General features: G+C 44.4%; 1 protein-coding gene across 24 annotated transcripts in view; it reads left to right on the forward strand.

Moving 5' to 3' along the window:
* The window catches only part of TENM3 (teneurin transmembrane protein 3), a 1,282,904-nt gene that overhangs the window by 1,237,780 nt on the left and 22,045 nt on the right, over positions 1–23,079 (forward strand). For 18 of the 24 annotated variants that reach the window (XM_045452383.1, XM_045452386.1, XM_045452394.1 and 15 more), the window contains 4 exons: positions 2,166–2,398; positions 3,483–3,637; positions 4,642–5,516; positions 22,069–22,244. In XM_045452383.1, coding sequence (XP_045308339.1) covers positions 2,166–2,398; positions 3,483–3,637; positions 4,642–5,516; positions 22,069–22,244 — 1,439 coding nt within the window. The remainder of the gene's footprint in view (positions 1–2,165; positions 2,399–3,482; positions 3,638–4,641; positions 5,517–22,068; positions 22,245–23,079) is intronic. The other 6 variants (XM_045452387.1, XM_045452410.1, XM_045452443.1 and 3 more) reach the window with 1 other exon arrangement.

The following is a 23,079-nucleotide window of genomic DNA, read 5'->3' on the forward strand; positions in this document are numbered from 1 at the left end:
TTAGTGAGTGAGGAAGCTAGGATCCAGACCCAGGCAGTCTGGTCTAGAGGTCATGCTCATAGGTACACAACGGACAGGAAAATGTGTGTGTGTGTGTGTGTGTGTGTGTGTGTGTGTGTGTAGTGTGTGTGTGTGTGTGTATTGTGTGTGTGTGTTTTCATAACCGGCTATGTGACTAGTTCTAATCAGTAGATAATTGAGGAGATAGGAAAGAAAAGAAAAGTCTTTCCACAATGGTATTTCACAATAGACCCAGTTTGATTGCGTTACGTTACAGTCACCAACCATATATCTAAAAGACCAGCTCCGTCACTATCAGGCTGTTCGTAGGGGGGAAGAATCTCTTAAAATTACTCTGAAGATGATATTGATACGTAACTTTTCACTTCATTACAGAGTAACAAACTACCACATTAAGGAAGGCAGTACGTCTGTGCATTTGACATTTCAGGCATCGACTTAGAAAAGCGATACAATGACACTTCACATGGGAAGGGGTCCATAGTCCAGTGGTTATGAAGCGTCTTCGTCTCAAGTGACTTGTATCTCCCTGAATCCTTTGTTTCATTATTCACCCTCTCACACTTATCACACACTCAAGACCTCTTGCTCAAATATGTCTCTTGTCACCAAAAGATACGGAAGGGTAGAAAGGAGACCCGAAACCTGGAGGTGGTCAAGCTTTCACGAGTCTCAGTGTTTCCGCGTGAATCCACTTAATAGCCAGAGGCTTCAGAGCTCCGGAGGGTCTCTACAGACGCCACGTGTGGCCAGCGCTGTGCCCACGTGGGCACCCGATGTAAGACACACTCGTGAAACCGAGAACTTGCTATTTTAGCAGTAGACTCTCTCACAGGAGCCCTGAAGTACACATATTCACCACTTCCAAAGGAAGAGCATTAAGTAGTGAGAACACTACACCATTATTTAGAACAAATATTTTCATATAGTTAGATTTATACTACATCTTTTAGATATTCACGTGTAAAACAAATGGAAACAAGTATAAAAGTGTGGGCGGGGAGAGAAGAAAAGAGAGAGAGAAAGAATGAGAATAAATTGGTAAAACGCTAAGTTTGTCGTGAAGATAACGTAGAATCCAGTGGATTCTTGCCTGTCAACATCTTTGTCGAAACACTGAAATGTTTGTTTCCAGAAGGCAATATTTGCGCATGGTACAAAATCCCATTAATCCTAAGAATGTGATGTTGAGTGTTCATAAGGAGATGAGTGAACTTTTTAATTCCAACTAAGGGTCCTAATTTGTCCATTGCTTGGTAATGTCGGTCTTCCCATTTGTCACAGGTAACGGGACGTAGGATAGTTTACATTGGCGCTACTTTCTACGTGTCACATTGAGGCAGTATGTTTTGTGAACAAATGCCTACATCTCACCAAATTCGCAGAGCGGTCTTAAGGCAGCTTAATTTACAACTTTTGAAGTAAAACTTGACAGAACCACCCTTCTGGCTCACTGCATGAGGCCGGCATCTGAGACAGCCTCGTACACGTGCATGACCTCCTTTTAGTACGTAACCCTGTTGCTCAAGACAAACACTGTAACTGCATCAGATCGCCCTCCTGGATTATGATAGAGCAACGAAGACAGACCCGATGGTGCATTTTGTCAGGGGCAGGCGTTCATGTGATTTGGATTTGTAGCAAAATAGGAGAATTCCCTCTGATGAGGTGCAAGGGACGTGAGTAGTATGTTACACCTCACCGGGGTTTGATAGAGACACCCTTCCCCTGGAATAAACTTTATGTCGATCACTCAAGAGCAATTTATTAATGGCTTTTCATTGATCCAAAAGGATTTGGAGAAGTTGCTGCTTTATTTTAGGCTAGAAGCGTATTGCCTTCTCGAGGGAATTATTTTCCAAGATGGCTGTTTTAATAAATTTAGTAAATTAAATCCTCAGCCACCAGCAAAGAAAGAAAGCAATCCTTGTAGAGCTTGCCTCCAATTCTTTTCCGCCATTCTTTGAAGTCGTTATTAAATACGCTGTTCGTCTTCCAGTCTTTAATAATGGATTTCAGTTTATAATCAGTTTCCCATGATCTGTTTTATTTTGCCTTTCATTACGCACCCCCCCACCCCCCCCCACCCCTGTGTATTAGGAGTAACTGCCTTGCGATGTTTATGTGTGATCCTTTTCTTACAGCAGCAACCCAGCTCATAGATACTACCTTGCGACTGATCCCGTCACAGGAAATCTGTATGTTTCTGACACTAACACCCGCAGAATTTATCGCCCAAAGTCACTGACGGGTACAAAAGATTTGACTAAAAATGCTGAAGTGGTTGCAGGGACGGGGGAGCAGTGCCTTCCATTTGATGAAGCCAGATGCGGAGATGGAGGGAAGGCTGTGGAGGCGACACTCATGAGTCCCAAAGGTACTGGCATTTATCAATTTGAGGATTTCTTTTTATTAAAAAAAAAAAAAAAAAAAGATACAAAACCCAGTTAGTGCCTGATGGTGTTTAATGCTGAGTCTAACATTTTACCCTCCACTGTGTTCTAGAAAGCTGTTTCACATCTAGTGTTTTTAAAAGCCATTTGGCGTGAAACTGCTAGAATCCTAAGTTGATTTTACAGCAAATACTGGGTTCTTGGCATTTTTTTATCATACCATTTTTTCACCTTTTCAAAGAATAAAGCAACTAGCCCGTATTATTCAGGTCACATCCTGTTAAACTTCAAGGAAGTGTCCAGATTCTTTTCATTGTCCTGGAATTTCTTTGTCATGAATGAGTCCCGGGCCTCTTTAAAAACCATCACTAAGCAACCGTATTAGTCCTCACCCAGTTTGGACCTATTAAACTTTTGTTTCTATGCCATGGGAAAAAATGCTTGCTGTGAGGAATTTCTAGAGGTGACAAGGGCTAAAATTCTGTGTGACAAAGGTTTCTAGCTTTTAAACCAGTTGGGACTGACTCCTTGCTCATGTAGTATCCCCTTCATTACAATGTTTTTTGGTTTAAGACTTTTTTTTTTTTTCCATTATAGCTAGCAACTATTATGTGAACGAGGACTGGAAAAAAAGCATTTGTTGTACTGAATTATTCATAATAGCAAATTTCATTGTAACAAGGTCAACAGAACGCTAACCTTGGCTTAGATCTATTTTTGTTAGAATATAGTTACTCTAAGTTCCGAGTAACAGAACCTGACCTGTTTCTATCATTGATAGTCAACAACAGTATACAGATGTTATAATTTTACAGTTAAAACTCAGGTACAGCCTGTATGATTCGTACACTAAGTGGGGATTCTTACAGATTTGGGTTATTTATTACGTCTTATGTTGATTTGTGTCAGAAATGCCTCTGTTGGGTTTTTCCTAATGTAATTACAATCTGCAGTCTTACCTGCTGCCTATCACCCATGTTATCCCTGGGGTTGAACGTTGAATTTAATGATGGGCCTAAAAATAAATCACGTTTGAAAAATTGGTAACACTCACTTCTCTTGGAAAAGGAATGGCAATTGATAAGAACGGATTAATCTACTTTGTTGATGGAACCATGATCAGAAAAGTTGATCAAAACGGGATCATATCAACTCTCCTGGGCTCTAACGATCTGACTTCAGCCAGACCCTTAACTTGTGACACCAGCATGCACATCAGCCAGGTAGTTAAAATCTCAAGCTGCATTGTGTGTTTTTCTTCTAAGTGTCTTGATTTCCTAGGTCAGTAGACTGTGACGGCCCCATATTAAACTGGATATATCAGGTGTGGTGTTAGTTGTAACAAAGCTGTTCCATTGAAGTGTATCTCAGGAGCTAATAAAAAGTTATTTTGGGGGCGCCTGGGTGGCTCAGTCAGTTAAGCATCCAACTCTTGGTTTCTGCTCAGGTCATGATCTCACAGTTTCGTGAGTTCGAGCCCCACCTCAGGCTCCGTGCTGATAGCGTGGAGCCTGCTTGGGATTCTCTCTCTCCCTCTCTGCCCCTTCTCTGCTCACACTGTCTCTCTCTCTCTCTCAAAAATAAATAAATAAACTTAAAAAAAAAAAAAGGTTATTTTCTTCCGTAGTTCTGCATTTGATGAATTCAGTGAGATTACAAACAATTAGCACCAAGAAATGCTAAAGCATTTGTAATAAAATACCAGTAGAGTAGCAGCAGGCAGATATCCCAAAAAGAACAAAGCAGCTTAAATCTCTAATCTTCTGATTGCATGAGCTCTTTAAGTAGTAGAGAGAACCCACTATGATTAGTCCCAAGGGACTTCTATTTAGCGTTAGGAACTTAACTGTTGGCCTGATTGAAAACACAATAAAACACTAACATATTCATAACCTAGAAAGCCTCGACGTGTGGTGGGTATTACTGCTAAAGGAGCATATGTGTTCATATATCATTGATGCCTGTTAACTCACTGCCTAGAGGTTCATTTGCTCTTTGGCTATGACTTGCAAATCTTTCAGCAAGCGGCGTTTTTCACTAACGTGCTATTTCCCGCATTTGTCTCCACTCCAGATTTTTAAGTTTATTTTACAGTAGCTCTTCAAAAAACAATTTTGAAACAGTTGATCAAATTAAGGGTAATTTCCTTGAATGGTCTAATTTACCCTTCTGGCAAATTAACTGCCGCGCAGTCACTGACTCACCAGACCTTTTCGTTTTCATTAAGGTACGTCTGGAATGGCCCACTGACCTCGCCATTAACCCCATGGATAACTCCATTTACGTCCTGGATAATAACGTAGTTCTGCAGATCACTGAGAATCGCCAAGTGCGCATTGCTGCGGGACGGCCCATGCACTGCCAAGTTCCAGGCGTGGAATATTCCGTGGGGAAGCACGCGGTTCAGACAACGCTGGAATCAGCGACCGCCATCGCGGTGTCGTACAGTGGGGTCCTGTACATTACTGAAACCGATGAGAAGAAGATTAACCGAATCCGGCAGGTCACCACAGACGGGGAGATCTCCCTGGTGGCGGGAATACCTTCAGAGTGTGACTGCAAAAACGACGCCAACTGTGACTGTTACCAGAGTGGAGATGGCTACGCCAAAGACGCCAAGCTCAGCGCGCCGTCCTCCCTGGCCGCTTCCCCGGATGGCACCCTGTATATCGCGGACCTGGGGAATATCCGGATCCGGGCCGTGTCCAAGAACAAGCCTTTCCTGAACTCCATGAACTTTTATGAAGTTGCCTCCCCAACTGACCAGGAACTCTATATCTTTGACATCAATGGCACCCACCAGTATACTGTAAGTTTGGTCACTGGTGATTACCTGTACAATTTTAGCTACAGCAACGATAACGATATTACCGCTGTGACAGACAGCAATGGCAACACCCTCAGGATTAGACGGGACCCGAATCGGATGCCCGTTCGGGTGGTGTCTCCAGATAACCAAGTGATATGGTTGACGATAGGAACCAACGGATGTCTGAAAAGCATGACTGCCCAAGGACTAGAATTAGTTTTGTTTACGTACCATGGCAACAGTGGCCTGTTAGCCACAAAAAGTGATGAAACTGGATGGACAACGTTTTTTGAGTAAGTATATCCACGTTCTGCTCTGATTATGAAGTGCTGTGATACGGTGAATAGACTCTAAAAAATTTACGTTCTTAAGGGCAGGTGGGATCCAAGTTTTGGGGGCCCTGGAGCTTCTGTAATTTTTGGATCCCCCCCCCCTCTGAAAAATATAAAATTAGACTCAGGGCCTTGGGAGGGACCCACACAATGAGAAGTTCTGAGGCTTACATGTCATTGGCATCGTGGTCGATGCCTCTGCTTAAGGGTTAACATTTTGCTTCATACGCACCTAGTATATTAGCAGCAGACATTTGGAGAAATATACTACAGTTTTGGTTTTACGCATAAACCCTGCGGGTCTACATTTGCCCAGGTGATAAAGCTGATTATGTTGGGAGCCGTCACCGATGAACTTCAAAAACATTTACAATGACGGGGACGCCTGGGTGGCTCGGTCGGTTAAGCGTCTGACTTCGGCGGCCTGGGTCGTGATCTTACGACTCGTGGGTTCAAGCCCCGCGTCAGGCTCTGTGCTGCCAGCCTGGAACCTGCTTGGGATTCTGTGCCTCCCTCTCTCTCTCTGCCCCTCCCCTGCTCGTGCTCTGTCTCTCTCTCTCTCTCTCTCTCTCTCTCTCTCAAAAATAAATAAGCATTAAAGAAAATTTTTGTAAACATTTACAGTGAAGCTGGCTGTTTATGTCAGTGCTACAAATGTCATTCTTATCAAATAGAAAGCCTCCGCTTTTTGTAAGCAGTTATTGGAAATTTAAACTGCACTTAAAAGGACCTTCCCACGAAATGCAAATCAGCAAGTGCCGTCACTGCGGAAGCAGATGAAAAAGTATGAGGTTCAGGCTGCCAGCATATTCTACTATGTGGAGTAGTGGTCCAGGCAATGTGCTGTGTGAACGGTTCCATTTTGTGAGGTCAATCAGAATGAAATGAGAATCAGCCATTGTATATTTTATGGGATATGTACTTTGCAGCGAACGCAGATGTAAAATCATTTTCGATTACTGTTCACTTTCACTAACATCGCACAAACCGTAAGGGGAAATTAGATGGCATGTTGACAAATGCAGAATAGTCCTTGAGATGAATATTGAGCTCCTTAGTGTGATTTTTGCAATGAGATGAGAAGGCAAAAGTATTTTCTGTAGGAGCACACCTCTACAATTATAATACAAGTCAGTAGAAAAAGAAAACGATCCAATATACAAATATTTTCCGTACAACTTTTCTGGAATGGATCTTGTCCATAAAGCTGAGTTCTCCTGTAGCTTGAATTGCTTTTCTTTTTTGACAGATTCCCTTTTAATAAAATGAATGTTACCCAGCAGCATGATTTTGTCAGAGGAACAAACCTTTTCAATTGAATTACATTAAAATTCTGTTCTTAGCATTCCTGTTGCTCATTTTAGGATCGCAATAGGAAAGGAATAAATTGGAACTTAACGGAAAGCGCTTCCTTTGCACCGTTTTCAAAGCGATAGCGGGCTGTATTGCCAAAGAGGCAAAAAAGAGTCCAGGAAAAGTGCTACCATCGGATGAGACTGGGCAGGAGAGCTGCTCTGATTATAAGACCTTCAGGAAATGATGGTGGCATTGGGAGGGTTTCAGTTTAGTTAAAAGCCGGGGAGAAAAAAAAATAGAGAATTAAGTTTTCAGTCCAGTCTGGGACTCAGGCTCTGCTCTGCGGGCCGCTTTTGAGTGTGTCCTTATTTGTTCCCGGGAACTGACATTGCATAGAAGTTCATCGTGTGGGTTACTGCTGACACATGAACTTCCTACAACAGATAGTGTGGTTTACTTAGCACCCGCAAATGGATTTTAATCAACTTTGGAAAATTAGACAAAGGGATACGCTCCATTGGCGGAGTTGATCTGGATTAGTAAAAACAAATTTGGGATTTTTTCACCTTTTTTTTTAAAAAGAAAGGATGGTGCGCAAAGAGGGCACATTTCTCTAATAACGGATATGCAAACTTCGAACCTCAAACTTAGTTAAGAATCAGCACAGCAGCTAAAGTAGAGGTTGAGTTGGCAAGCCAGTCTCGTGAGTATAAGGGGCAAGCATGGTTTTAAAGAACAGACGTTTGGAATACCTGGGTGGCTTAGTCCGTTAAGCGTCTGACTTCAGCTCAGGTCATGATCTCACGGTTTGTGGGTTCGAGCCCCACGTCGGGCTCGCTGCTGTCAGCAGAGAACCGACTTGGGATCTTCTGTCCCCCCCCTCTCTATGCCCCTCCCCCCTCTCAAAAATAACAAAACATTTTTAAAAACATAAAAGCAAAAAAAATAAAGAATAAAAGTTTGTAAGTAACATAAATACCTCACAATCATTCCTTCCCTAATACAAATTCATCACATATCATATTTAAAGTAGAACTATTAAATCTTATCTAAATAAGCTAGGGCAACTAATACGAAAAGCATTATTAAAATATTTTACCAAATATAAACCTCATAATCATGTATCTATAGGTACATAAATATACACACACGTATGTTTTGTATAATTTAAAAATACAGTAGTTTAATAAACCCATGCTTCAAAAATTTTTTTTCTAATAAAAGTAACAGAAATACTACTTTCTAAAAGCCACGTTTTTATTACTTTTTCTCTAGATGTCTGCAGCCAAGGGGTAACTAACAACTGTCTAAGAAACATAGGGCACTTAACCTACGTAACTGGGAATCATCATGTCAGAATAACAAGCGATCATTTATTTTTTTCTTTCTGTACATTTTTATACTTTGGCTGTGAAAGAGCAAGGGCCCATCTCTCCTCAGCTTCAGAAACTTTAAAACACATTCAAAAGTAAGTGCATGAAAGAAGGGACGGGAGGGTCCTTACCAAGCAGTCCCTCCCATAGTGATCTCTGTTCTGACAAGCACATCCTGTCTGCGAAAGTGTGTAGCTCCTGACAGGTAAACTTAGCCCTGATCCCTGCTCATCAGAGCCTTGACAAGAGGTTCTGCTTATTACGCTCTGATTTGGACATGTGCCTGGGTGGAGGTGCTGGGGACAGCGGGGGACTCTGAATCCCCCGCCCCGACTTCCTTTGTGGTTGCTGTTATTGGAGAGCTGACAAACCCCCACCATACCAGGAATATCTGTAATATTCCCCTTCAGATTTTCGCAATACTCTGTGTCTAATTTAGACTTATGAGAATGTTTGGTAATTTCATAAAGAGGGGATGTGGGAGGTTTGACAACGGTCAGTCTGGGTTCTATGAAAACCACAAGGAGAATGGGCAGGGGGAGGGGAGGAATCACCATTCCCAGTTGAGGGACACCTGTTTACTATGACGTTCATGACACCAGTGCCTAGAGTTGATACAGACTTTATAGACATCTTTCTGCACAAATATCGCACAAAGAGAAATTAAACTTTTTAGCCCAGATTCCCAGTCGTACATGTCCAGCTTTCTATCTAGCCTAGTGCCTTAAAAGCCTTGAGATTAAAAGCTTTAGAGGATAGAAACAGATGGCAGAGACCCAGAATCAATAAATTTGCCTCGTGATAAAAATACAGTCACTATAGTTTCTACCAAAGAAATTTTAGAAGACAGTTAGCTCAATTACTTACCTTATATGTTTTAATTGTATTACTCGTCTCTTAGTACCAACTTTAGTTTGCCATTAATGTGCCACAGTTTCTAGGAATACAGAATAAAATGTGAAAGGATAAGAGGCACACTAATTGTGGCTCCCGTGACTCCTGGAACGCATACAGAATTCTTCCAGTAAATACTTGTTGGTGGAAGGAATAGAGAGATAAACCAAAGATGTAAGCAAGTTAATATTATTTCTGGAGAAGAGCCTCATAGAACCCATACCTGGCTCTTGTCCAGGCTCCATTGAAAGAGTACCATATAAATTCTGCTGTCTTGCTTTCTGAAGTGTTTAGCACTCACTGTACCGATAACTGATGCTGAAAATATTAACTCATCTCATTCTTCGGTGCTTATATTTTTAAATATAGTTACCCAATAGTACATGCTTACCCAGTTTCTTTTTGCTTTACAAAATGAGGATTTCCTCAGTTGGTGCTATGAGTAAAATAATTAACAACAAAAAAAAAATGACTTCATATTGATAGCACTTTCTTCTGAAATGTTGCTGTTAAGGAGTTAGCTGAGAGTCAAGACAGAAATCATGTCCCACGCAAGTGCCGCTGAAGTGTATTGTTATACCTGGAATCAGGAAGGATGACTGTAGGAAAAGAAATTGAGATTCCTATCAGTCGCCAGTAGAAGAGGCTGATGTTTTAGGGTACACAGATGGTTTCCAAAGTACAAGAGCCTTCATTTCAAAACCTAGAGATAGCATTTTCTCCGTAGCAGCCGGTGCTGTCTGTGTTGCTTGCAAGGATTGTGTCCCTCTTGGGGTTTGTTAGAGGTGTGGCCAGGCTTCTTAGACATGGTCCTGGACGGAATGATAGGAAGTCTACAGCGGGTGGCACAGGGTTTGTAACTCAGCTTTGAAATCTTTGAGTTAGACTAATATGCTTCGTGAACTGAGTAACTACCTATTACCGATTGAATAAGCCATCTCGTCCAAGACCTCCTCTCACATTGACTTGGCAGGCAGTACAAAGGATATCCGACTAGCTAATGGGGTCCCTTGTGTGAGGACAGTGTGATCAGACTCGTTACTCCCTTCGCTTAGTATTAGGGACCGTTTCATGCTGGTCTTTGTACCATTTGAAAACAATTATCACATGTTAGGAGTCCTTAGCTAGAATAATTTCAGGGTGGCCAAAAAAGATCTCACCGGCTAGTTCAGACCCAAAGTGAAACTACAGTTCTTACAGGCGAATGCACACAAAAGCAAATCCAGTATATTGAATGGGGCGATAGAATAAATTATTTGATACTTGATGGCATTTTACAGTTCTCTGCTTGCTTACCCCCATAAAATACAAACTGTTTGACCACATCTTTCTGAAGCTCTTCTGTCTGGCTAAAGAAGAGGTTTTCTAGAAAAAAAAAAAAATGCTATGAGTTCTAACTGATATGAACAGACACACCACCAGGCTGGTGGCAGTTTTTCTATCTTGGGACTCTGGGTATTTAGAGCTTTATATTTGTGGAGCTGACTCTACGATCTTTTGTGAGCTATATTCAGATTTACAGAGTAAATAAACGGGTTTCAGCTTTTCCACATTTATGTAGGTATCTATGGGTCTCTAGCTTCTCATTTGGGTGTTTTATTGTCCCTCATTCAAGCTTAGCAATTTCAGAATGAGCTTCTGAACCATTTCTTTATAATGAACTTAACTCTGTGCCCGTGGCAAACCCATGACTCCCACTGACATCAGTTCTGATACTCGGGGACAGTATCAAAGAGAGGGTCTCAGAGGAGGAACGACAGGCAGTGTAAAGAGGGTCTGTGCTAAGACCCAAACCAGTGCACAGAAAGGGCAGGTAATTTGGGAAACCCAGTGACGGTGACTCCAAATGAGAAACGACGTGTCCGTTCCCGGTGACACGGAATCGTCTCAATAGCCTGACATCTGGGTGCCATGTTGTGTCCTCCTTATGTGTGTTTTACTACAGCCGCCTGTGATGTCAGGAAAACGGTGCAGGCATCTTCCGCAGGACAAAACTAAAAGGAGAAATAGGCCTTGTTCTGATAGGCAGCTGACATCCGAGCCCGAAAACTCAAACACCGAAGCCATGTTTTGTTGCTCTGTTTTTTGTCTGCCAAAAATGGCGTTAGAAACTTACTTTTTTTTTTTTTAGTTTTTCTCTTAACTCCAGCTGGTTCACACACAGTGTGATAATTATTAGATTTTTAAGCAGAATGCGTATTCCCAGAGACATTAGTGAAAACAAAAGAAAACCAAAGGGTGTGGACGGTTGAATCAAGTGGCCCTTGTATATTTCAGACATTAACCTGACAGATTCTACTAAGATTCTACTTTGATTCCTACTTGCTTTAATCCAATTTTCTTCCACAGTCTAGTTTTAAGATATAGTTAGTCCTGTCTAGATTTGAAAGGGGAAAGGGAAATGGGGAAATTGTATGTGATTCATATCGCTTGAAAAAAAATCCAGAAAAAATAAAAACAGGTTTTCTCATTATATCTCGGTATAAAATGTAAAATTTTATAAAATGTAAAATTCCTCAGATTTTTCTCAGTATAATTTACATTGTATCAATAGTTGTGAGGCTACATTAACCCCCTCAGTGGGTTCCATTTAGCAAATTAATGTTCTAGATGTGCTGAATGGCTCCATAATGGTTCAACAGTGAGTAAATGTAGCTTTCAAAAGTGTTGAGTTCCCTCCTTAAACTAATTATGTGACTGTCTAAATCTGATAGCTTCATATCTGCACACATCCACAACTCCTCGTACACAGTGATTATCCAATGATTTACTCTAAGACTGAGTTACAGCCGCCAACCACTTTTAAAGGCTCATTTGATAACAGGACAAGCGATTGCACACCGACAACCAGTGACAGGGAACTTTGTGTTTTTTAACAAGCACAGAAACTGAAGATCCCCGGTTGGGTATTTTCCAGAGACTATCCTGTATCTCTGGCTTGTCCATGGTATCAAAATTAAATCAGCTTTAGCAGCCCTCACTCTTCGCTACCCTCGTGCCCCAGCCTCCCAGAGAAAGCCCCTTGCCTGTATTCCAGGGTTCTGGAATGTTTTTGGAATGTCTTGAGGCTGGAGTGCAGAACTAATGTGGGGAACTCTCTCCCGGGTAGGGGAAGGCAGTGTGCGAAGAAGATGAGATGATTGGGGTACCATCCCCATACTTCAGCTCACCCCAGCACCTCAGTTAGTACCCTGCCATCCATCACTACACACACACACTTCCAAACAGACTTCTCAGACCTCGATTCATCCCACAGTGGTAAATCTGCAGTTCGTAAAGTAAGACCTCCCCACTTCGAAAAATAAATATATATATATATATATATATATATATATATATATATATACACATATGTATATGTATATATATAAAATACACACACACACACACACACACACACACATATATATATATACTGTGAGAATTGTTAATGTAAAGGAAATACCACTTCTAGTCTCTGGCTAAAAACTAGGTTTTGTTCTGTTTAAACGTATTTTAAGAATTTAAGTCTTCTATAGGTTAAGATTTTTTTTTTCCCCGTCCCTGGGAAAATGAAAAGTGGTATATAAAATTTTATGAAAATTTTAATGAAAAGTGGTGTATAAAAAGCAAAAATGGAAAAAAAAACTTGTAGTTTGTCTGAAAAAACAGTTACTTTTTAAGTACTTAATAAATAGAAGGCAAGCATCAGTTAGCTGGAAGACTTGATTCTGTTTCCACCTCTGGGAAAGGAAAGAAGAAAGAAACAAATTCTAGTAAAGGCAAGGAAAGGCCACCCCAAGAGACTGGAAGAAAAGTTCTTTACTCGCAGATGATGTTTTGAAACTGGGTTAGAGTCAGAGTAACAAAAGAAATCCTGATTACAAGAGCATTCCAATCTGGGAGAGCAAAACGGCTAAGTGTCCAAAAGCATCAGACAACTCCCACGTGAATCAAGAAATAGGATGACCGAATCTTAAAATTCGAAGTCCTAGGGGCACCTTCTTGGTTCAGGGGGTCAAGCATCCGACTCTTGATCTCTGCCCTGTCAGCGCAGAGCCTTGGCATGGGGCTCAAGCCCACGAACTGCGAGATCGTGACCTGAGCCAAAGACGGACGCTTACCCGACTGAGCCAAGTCGATGTTGCCACGATTGCCCGGCATTCGTTTGTTCGCTGGGCACCGTGCATTCGGAGGGAACGCAGCATGGGCCGGGCACCAGTGTTGCACGCCCGGAGGGTGCAGAGCGGAAAGGCACGTTCGCCCCTCGCAAGGAGCTCAGGGTCCCCGAAGGGAGACAGAGAAGGGGTCGCTGTAAAGGTGTTGAGCGCGAAGGTGGAGTGTCAGCCGCCCTGTGAGAATACAGAAGAGGACCATCCCCATCAGCTTGGGGACTGGGGACTGGGGACAGCTTGGGGGGGGGGGGGCACTCTTAAGCTTCATCTTGAAGATTATGAATGAAAGCTAGCAAAAAGAGCTGCAGCGTTCTAGGCCAGAGAAAGCGTGCATTCAGGACCAAGCGTGGCAGCTTTTGGAAAGAACGTATAGCCCGTGGGGCGGGGGGAAGAGGAGACCCGGGGAAATGGCAGCTCCACTCGGGTCAGGCTTGTGACGTGGAGGGGGGGTGGGTAGACAGGGCTCTTGGAAAGGAGTTTAACAGGGAAGCAGTGTGATCAAGCTGGTGACAATGTGAGGATGACGGAGAAGGTAGGTAGGAGGCAGTCGATCTAGTTAAGAAATGAAGGCGGGGTGGGGGGCTGGGGGGGGTGCGCCTGGGGGCTCCGTCGGGTAAGCGTCCGACTTCGGCTCAGGTCACGATCTCGCAGTGTGTGAGTTCGAGCCCCGCGTCAGGCTCTGTGCTGACCACTCAGGGCCTTAAGCCTGCTTCGGGTTCTGTATCTCCCTCTCTGTCCCTCCCCCACTCATGCTCTTCCCCTCTTTCTCTTTCAAAAATAAATATTTAAATACGTAATTTAAAAAAAAAAAAAAAAGGAAAAGAAAGAAACGAAGGCCTGAACCAAGGCTGGGCACAGAACGTACAGGGAAGGGGGCTGACTCACCATTAGGAAATGAAACAGTTTGGTGACTGAATGCAAGGGGACGGGGAGAAAGGGCCCCCGACTGAGCTGACTGGGTGGTCGGGGAACGCAGGGAAGAAGCAGGCCGTAGACAAGCGGTGAGTTCAGATCTGGAATTTCGAGGTGCGGTCTACAGCACGTGGTCCAAACACCTGCTCAGCCCCGGGAGAAGCGAATTCAGGAGACGAGACGCGGGCACGGGCGTCCTGGGGAAGAGCTGAAGGAAGTCACGTGGGAAAGGAAGGTAGAAAGTCTGGTTATGAGGGGGCAGAGCGTGTGAGCGTGTGGATTTACAGACTCGATTTCCCTCGGCTTGGTGCCTCCGTTAATCCTTCGGGGTCCACTTTCCACCACCAGATGCTCTTCCCTGAGATCTTGGAAACCTTCAAAGCTGAGCCTCCCCCTTGTGCACCCCAACCCTTTCTTTCGCCCTCCTGCTCCTGAACGACCCAAGTGGGACCATTCCCCTGCTTTCCCTAACTCCTCGCTCGCGTGATCCTCGTTTTCTCTCAAAGCTTGTGAGTAGACGGCATGTCAGTCTACGTATTGTTTCATCCTAGATTCTGGATCAATCCAGTGCAGCTTTGTTCTTCCTTCGGAGTCTTTGAGGTTCACCTCCGTTTTCCAAGTTGTTGATGCCTCCTGGGTCCCTCCTGCCGCCGTCTTCCCATTGTCCCCCTTGCCGTCTCTCCTGGGGGGCAGCGGAGGCTGCCTGGAAAGGCGCAGGACTTTGGAAACGAAAACTCTGTGTTCCCACACTGATTCTGTCCCATACTCCGAGCTGGGTGACTTTGGGTAAGTCCCAGCACCCCTCCACAGGCGCCCGCACCTGTGACGTGAAAGGCTTCTTAAAAATCCAAACATCCCCTCTGTTCCAAAAACTCTCTGATGCCGAAATTCCCCCCCAGCTTTTCACAGGGGCCCCTTCGAGGCTTATTCGGAAAGAAACATTTCAGAAGTTACCGGATCGCCTTTGCCACAATCCTGAGGCACGCTGCATTGCCATCACCCCTGGTATCTCGCGGATCATGCTGGTGTTAGCGATGGCAATTTGTAATAATACGTAAACTTTATCTTCCCAAATGGGCTCCCTGCTGGTTTTTTAGCCTGTCCCAACCGACCGTGCGTCTCCTTGTCATGCAAGACGCTGCCCTTTCCACAGTGGGCTTCTGTGTTCGGCGGAACAGGGTACCAAAACACAGAGGAAGACAAAAGACAAGCATGGGTTTGTCATCTGAACACTACCAAGCGCCGTGGAAGAGTTGACCCGGGAGGATGAGGGCAGGCACAGTTCTTTCTTACAGATTCTCTGAAGCCCAAATTTCCCTTGGCATCAGCTATCTAGCAAGCCAAGACCTGCCCACGACCTGTTATCTAAACAAATGAGTTCTCCTTATATCAGCCTTCCTCAGTCAATAAATCTTTCAAACCCCAACTAATTCTGGAATGTCCTGACTTGGATGCCTTGGTCCCCAGGGGGAGGAATTTCACAGCTGGGCGTTATCTCCCTGTCACTTGTCCCTGATGTGGCCATGGCTGTGTAAGGAAAGAGGCACTGGGTCACTTTTCTTGAATTCGATCTTTGAAACTTTCGCCCTGTCTGTGACCCGTCAATCGCTAGGCTCCATGTTGGGAGAGAGGGCTGGACCAGAGGGGTGAGGAAGGAAAGACCCAGCAGGTCTCCGCCTCTCTGAACTGGCTATCCGGGATGTTAGAACAAGACCATAGTGGCTTGCGTTCACGGACTGCCGCCTTTTCTGGTTTTATGCAGCCAAGCACTGGTCCGAATTGGCCCCCATCAGCAAGACCTGTGAATGAGATTAAACTGCTGCAAAGAAATTTAAGTGTCAGCCACCGCCCCACTCCCATGCAGTTGTCATCCCTGCTCATCAAGATCCTCTTAGCACGCGAGACAAAAATCATGTAAATTAATACTTTCTTGTGTCTGTCTTCTTTTGCATTTTCCCTGTCATTTTTGGTAATATGTAGGTAGCCGTCAACTCAGTCCCAGACAGACCCATGATTTTGGAGTCGGCTGATTGCCCTGCCTTCCTTGGTGATGGAAGCCTTTTACATTTTCTCTCCAGAACCTGATTTTTGAGGATTTCTTAATGGATAATATTGCTATTGAATTCAAAGAAATTATGATTTATCTGTGAGATCATTGTTAGAACACATCGACCTCAGGTTCCTTTCTAGAGTAGGTAAATGCAAATTCTTCTGATATCAGTGTTACTCGTCACAGCCTTGCTGTCACGATTCGCAGTCAGTCCACCATTAGAAGCTTAAATCAGGCTCTGCTCCGCTGTTCCCGCTGTTTGCCCACGCCCTTCGTCGGGAACGAGGATCCAGGAACGATTTGTGCGCGCCTTTGGTTACGATGGGGTTAGTAATTTTGTTCTACTTTACTACAATGACAGATGAGAGGTTGTTTCACATTAGCATCGTGGGGGAAAAAGCATTGCCGTACCAGAGGGCGAGATTGAGGGGAATTGTTTGGGGTTTGCTGGCTGTTAAACCATGGAAGGAAATCTGAACCTAAGGAACGCCAGTGGTTGGAAGAGAACATTCTCCCTCTGTATTGGGGCGGGGGGGGGGGGTGGGAATTGGGGAGAAAGGCAGGTTAGGTAAGTCCTTTACTGTGATGCAAGCCTGGAAACTTAGTGCCCTCACTAAGCAGCTCTCACAGTAAGCTTATTCTGGGATGGCCCGGGGAAGATGGGGGGTGGGGCAGTCAGGACTCCACTTGAACATTTATCCCATCCAGGGGTCTCCAGAATATAACGAAACCAGCATTTCCTGCTGTCTGACCTTCTCAGAGCAGGCTGAGTTTGGGCTGGAGAAACCAGTCGGGACAGAGCATACATTCATTAGCTTCACTCTCCTATAGGGGAAGAGAATAATGGTTTGAGAGCGGGGAATAGCCAGCATTATCTGAGTAAATACATAAGTTTGTCTCCTTTTTGAGACAGACCCACTGCCACGCTGGCTTATCAGCCCAAAATCAGCCTAAGGGGTAAAGAACAGACCACATCACATTCACTTCTCCAGAGTGATCATTGCTTCTTCTCTCTGGTTTGCTTGCTTCTCTAAAGGCCTACTCTAATTTAACAGGATTTTTCTCAAAAAACCAAAAACCAAAAAACAAAAGATCATCTTTAAAACAAACATTTGATTAAAGAGGCCATCTTATGGGAAAACACTGAAGATCACAGATAATCCTGTTGTTGAGTTTTAAAGAAAGTTTTTGAGAATTGCACATTGTTTCTGCTTGAATAAATTTGCAGTATCAATAGTCTGTTGACATTGTATTGGTAACAGTCTGACTCAGGCAATTTTTCCCTCCGTGGAGGAACCACAGAAGATAAGTAGGCAGGGAAGTCTTCTCCTCGTGGTGTTTCAGAAGCTTAATCTGGTGTCAGTGAGTATGGCGGGAGGCAGGAAGATGAGGTTTTACATCTAGGGTGGCTGTGGGGGTGGGCACAGGATCGGAGAGATCAGGAAGGAAGAATGAAGAGGGAGAACCTCCATGAGGGGGAGGGAGGAAATTTCACGCCAGGATGAAGCCGGCATTTCAGCTGAGAAGGGCTGAGACTCTGACTCTCTGGGCCATTTGTCCGTAAGCCCACTGCTTAGGAAACTTAAAAAGAGATTTAAAAATACACCACAAAGGCTAAAACAGCAAGTCTAGGCAAAAATGCAATCAAAATTAAAGACGAACAAATAGATAAACATCAAATAAGGGCATCCCATCAGTGAAAGAGCGCAAGGTCACGGAGAGCCTGAGGGAGTTTGTCTTTTCCAGGGAGAGTCCTTTGTGAAGAGGGTCAATTGGGAGCGAAAAGAATGTGCTGTGTTATGAATTTGAAGCTGTGAGGCTAAGACCAGATGAGTGAACGGAGAGCGCGAAGTTGATGTTCTATTCAAATTCCCTAGAGCCTATTGCATTGTAAATTCAAAGGGCTAATAAAAGAAAGCTACATCTCAGATATACGAGCTGGGCAGGCCTGGTTCACCACCAAGGCCAAGCAATATTAAACAGAGCTACGGACTTGCACAGAAGCAGAGATGATGTCCGGAGGCATTTATTTGATGGGAAGGCCGCTTTTAGTACGTAGGGTCAGTGCCTCCCAGAGGACAATTGGACGTTTGTTGGTGCGTTGTTTCCTCTCTCTTGCGGAGGGAAAGAAGGGCTCACCTGCCATTTCTGGAAGGACCTAGAAGTCCATGACTACTTCTTTTCTCTTGTTCCCTTATCCACAGTCCCCTGGGAACCTTCCTGTCTCTTGCCCACCTTGTTTTCATTTCTCTTGGCATAGGTGCCCGTCTGTGAAAATGTTTTCACTGATCCACGCTGAAATTAAAAATAAATAAATAGGGGCGCCTGGGTGGCGCAGTCGGTTAAGCGTCCTACTTCAGCCAGGTCACGATCTCGCGGTCCGTGAGTTCGAGCCCCGCGTCGGGCTCTGGGCTGATGGCTCAGAGCCTGGAGCCTGTTTCCGATTCTGTGTCTCCCTCTCTCTCTGCCCCTCCGCCGTTCATGCTCTGTCTCTCTCTGTCCCAAAAATAAATAAACGCTGGAAAAAAAAAAAAATTTTTTTTAAATAAATAAATAAACGACGCGGAGATTTTTTTTTTCCCCCCCACAAAACTTTCCTTCTTCCTTTTAAACAGCTGACCCTCACACTGAAGTTAGGTCCTTTGTCCCATGGGTTTCTTTAAGTGGCCTTCCTTTATGAGATGACGGAAGGTAACAGGTAATCGTTTTTTAGACAAGAAATCTACGCTGGTCCCTCATTTTTTTCCCCCTGCAACATCGGGGAAGTCTGGGAAATGCTCCCCACGTGCCCTGTGACCTTCGCCCCTGGGCTCTTCCAGTCCTGCCATCACGTTGGCCTGATGAAAGCCTCGCTTTCCTGGACCTTCTCCAGCTCCCACAGACTCGGGATGAAGCCCACCCGGGGGGCTAACAGTGGGCCCTCCCTGGACGCTCTTCTGCTCACAGCCCCCCGCCCCCCGCCCTCCTCCCCACCCGCCCTCCCTGTCACCAGTCACCAGTGCTGCCTTACCTGCGTGTCCAAGCCATGCATCTCTTTCACGGCCAGGCTCAGGTCCCACCTTGATGTCTCCTACCCACAAAGGTTACTTGTAGCTTCATTTTCCAAAGAGCCAAAGGCTGATAGGTTAGAGTCTCGACGTGCAGCGCCCCATGGTCTACGGTGATGCACACAAAATGCCTTCCCAGCACGACGTGGAGCGTGTGGTAAGCCAGCGAAAGAGCAGAGGCAAAGGTTGGGGAAATGCTTTCTGCGGGAGAAAGGTGACGTTCCCGCTTAGGTTGAAGGGAGCTCGGAAACATCAACCAGCAAACGGGCAGAAAGGGCAGGCGAGTGACAGCAGCAAGAAGGAATCGGCAAAGTGTCTGCGGGGTGGCATCATCTGTGTGAAGCTATAGTTTGCCACTTTCCGGCAGGCCCTGTGATTTACAGGAGGGGTCATGGGCCTGGGGTCCCGGTGCATGGAAGCGTCCCTTGGGCCCAGTCGTTGGATGCCATGAGAGCCTGAGGGAGTCACCCGAGCACATCTTTTCCTTTTCCCATCTGTACAATGGGAGGGAGGTGGGTGCAGTGCTGAATTTTCTCTCACGTAGGGGCATTCAGACGGATGTCAATTTCTTAAAAACACAATAGCGAGTGAGAACTAAAGAGATGCAAGAATTATGTCCAGGTTACGATCAGACCTTGGGCTGGGTTTTGTCAGTAATTCTGTATAAGTAAAGCCAGGCCTTCCTTGCTCGTTTCTTCAAGAGCAATCATTTCTTTTAAAAAGCAACGACAGCCATAAGCCACGCTGGATTTCTTTCATTGACGTCTTCGTCTGCCAGGGGCATTTCGGAGCGGGGGGAGGGGAAGGGGTCTGCTTTTTGTTGATCTCAGCTCTGCCTTTTATGGGTCCAAACAATGACCGCGCTTAACGGCACATTTTCTTTCTCTTTGCTTCTCGGGCGCTTGCTTGTCTCTCCTGAGTGCCCATGCATGCCGCTGGCTAAGTAGCATGGCAAATTGTCAGATCAGGTCAGACATCCCCTCCGCCAGACGGATGCTGTCCCCACTAGATGAATGGAATCACCTCATCGTCTCTCTCCCATCCCTTCTTTCCTTCCTGTCTCTACCGTGGCATTGCCCTTGCCCCCCATCTTCTCTACTTCTGTTACCTAGAATCTTCTCAGTTGCCAACCACAGTTTTCAAAGCCACTGTTTTACCCTCTAAAACCCCCTATCCTTTTATTCCAAAGTATCATTTAAATATGTTCTTCTACCCCTTGTTCCCTGTTGCCCATATTCACACCGGTTATCGGGATCTTCTCCTCCCCTGGGAACTTCTCTCTTCTGCTAAGAAGATTCTTTCTCTACTGTTCTGCATCTGGGCTCATTGTAACTGGGATATGGTGCAGTCTCCATTGGCGCTTAGAGCTTTTCTCAACAAAGCAGCCTTAGCACCCATCTGAAATCCAGGCTTACGTGTGTTGTTATCCCACGGAAGTTCCTCGTTTTCCATCTGGAATTTGCTATTTTTTCTCTTTCTTCAAACCATATTGTCATTTTTTAAATTTTCTCTGGTGCTGCCACAAAGTGTAAAGTCACCGCAAAATCAATTCTTTGGTGAAATGTTGTATCTACGATGCATATTTATGATTATAGGACAACGTTTTAATAATATATCCTGGGGCACCTGGGTGGTTCAGTCGGGTAAGCATCCAACTCTTGACCTCAGCTCAGGTCTTGATCCCCGGGTTATGAGTTCGAACTCCGTGTTAGACTCTGCACTGGGCATGAAGCCTTTTTAAAAACTAATAATAAAAATAAAATACGTCCTAACATTTTAGTTATAAGTTCTTCTTCTACTTACGTGCTAAAAAAGTATGTAATAAAAAAGCAAATAATCCTTGAATGTCAGGAAATAATACATCTCAGTTCAGTAGACATAATAAGTCATCATTTGAGAACTCACCCCTTGCTACAGTGTCAGTACAGATGAGATAGATTATCACCACTCCTGCCAACACTTAAGTCTGAAACTTACCATTATATATTTTTTTAGTGTTTATTTATTTTTTGAGAGAGACACAGAGCGTGAGCAGGGGAGAGGCAGAGTGAGAGGGAGACACAGAATCTGAAGCAGGCTCCAGGCTCTGAGCTGTCAGCACAGAGCCCGATGCAGGGCTCGAACTCACGGACCTCAAGATTATGACCTGAGCCAAAGTCGGTTGCCTAACCGACTGAGCCACCCAGGCGCCCCGCGCCACCCCCAAAACTTACCATTATAAAGAGTGTCAACACTGAGGAATAGGAAACTTTTTTTAAAAGGCTTTATTTTCTTAGTTTGTTGAAGGCGTCACAAGATACGAAAAGAATATTTCTACATAGGCACGTACATACATGTATGATTACTGTTGCACAAAGTTTTATATGTTCATATTGCGCTGCTGTAGAGGGCATAAATTAGTAAAACTTTAAAACCTGATGTAACGGCGAATTAAATCTATGTTGTAGAAAATATGGAGAATACTAAGGCATTTAATATCAGTAAACACGTTCCCTTTGAAACAGCAAATTAGACGTGTAGGAGGATTTTGGTCACACTTCAAAGAATAATATGCTGAGGTGGAGAGTTATTCTGTTTACTCTTGCTCTCACCGGCGAGGTTTTTCTGTGTTAAACAGGCTTTTGACTACTTCAAAGCACGTTTGAAGTCCTCACTCTGCACAGCTCATGCAGAAAGACAAATATGCTTCCAAATTTGTGCGGCTGAATCTGCTGCACCCTCTATTTACAAGTAAGAAGAACCTGCAGTTTGCTAGTTTAATACCGAGTTGATGCCTCTTTTATTTAGCTATGACAGCGAAGGTCGCCTGACCAATGTTACCTTTCCAACGGGAGTGGTCACAAACCTCCATGGAGACATGGACAAGGCCATCACGGTGGACATTGAGTCATCCAGCCGCGAAGAAGATGTCAGCATCACCTCAAATCTGTCTTCAATCGACTCCTTCTACACCATGGTTCAAGGTAAGCCCGAAAGCGTAAGTTTAAGCTGATAATCTTAAATGCCACTGGCACCCCCGGAGAACGCGGCGACCCCGTTTGCTAAGATGAGACAGAAAAGGGAAGGTGAAACCATAAACCTCTAGAGGTAAGCTGAAATCGTCCATCGTCTACAGGCAGTGTTTATTTCGTGAAACATACATATGTTAGATCAGCCCGTGTCTACTCCCACTTCCAAACCCACCTTCATTCCAACTTTTCACGGGCATCATCAGACCCGTTTCGAGTCGCTTTCTCCGTGACCTTCCGCGGTCTTCGGGAGGGCGTCCTCTTCACGGCCAAGTAAGTACAGCCGCTTGAGACAGAACCCCTTCTGAATCTGCACACCTTGTGGCCTGTCAGTCCACATATGATGAGATCACTGGACATTTGATACCGAATTTTCAGCGCCCACTTATGTATTATCTGGACTTTATTATTTTTTTTTCATTCAGTCCATAGACATATGTATCCAGTATATTCATGATGGGACCGCCTGCCATATTCCTTTTTGACATAATCTTGGGAAAGCCTGTTTGCGATGACACTTGCAATTGTGAGGGCATAGCCCTAAGCCTAATTACTAAATCTGAGTTAAACTTCTTTGACTCGTTATTTCTACCAGTTCTCTCAAGTAAGCTCTGCCGTCGTCTAAAATTAATACTGCTCGAATTCCTTTCTTCCCCCGATGATTCTATATTATTCAAAAAGTTTAAATCGAGGCAGAAGGCTACAATATAAGAGGCATTTTTGTACAGAAGATGGTTCCCTTTTGTAAAAGTCCGTTTTGGGGGAATATCACCTCGTTTTTTTTTACATA

This window comes from Leopardus geoffroyi, chromosome B1 (genome assembly GCF_018350155.1).
Source record: "Leopardus geoffroyi isolate Oge1 chromosome B1, O.geoffroyi_Oge1_pat1.0, whole genome shotgun sequence".
Taxonomy (NCBI): Eukaryota; Metazoa; Chordata; class Mammalia; order Carnivora; family Felidae; genus Leopardus; species Leopardus geoffroyi.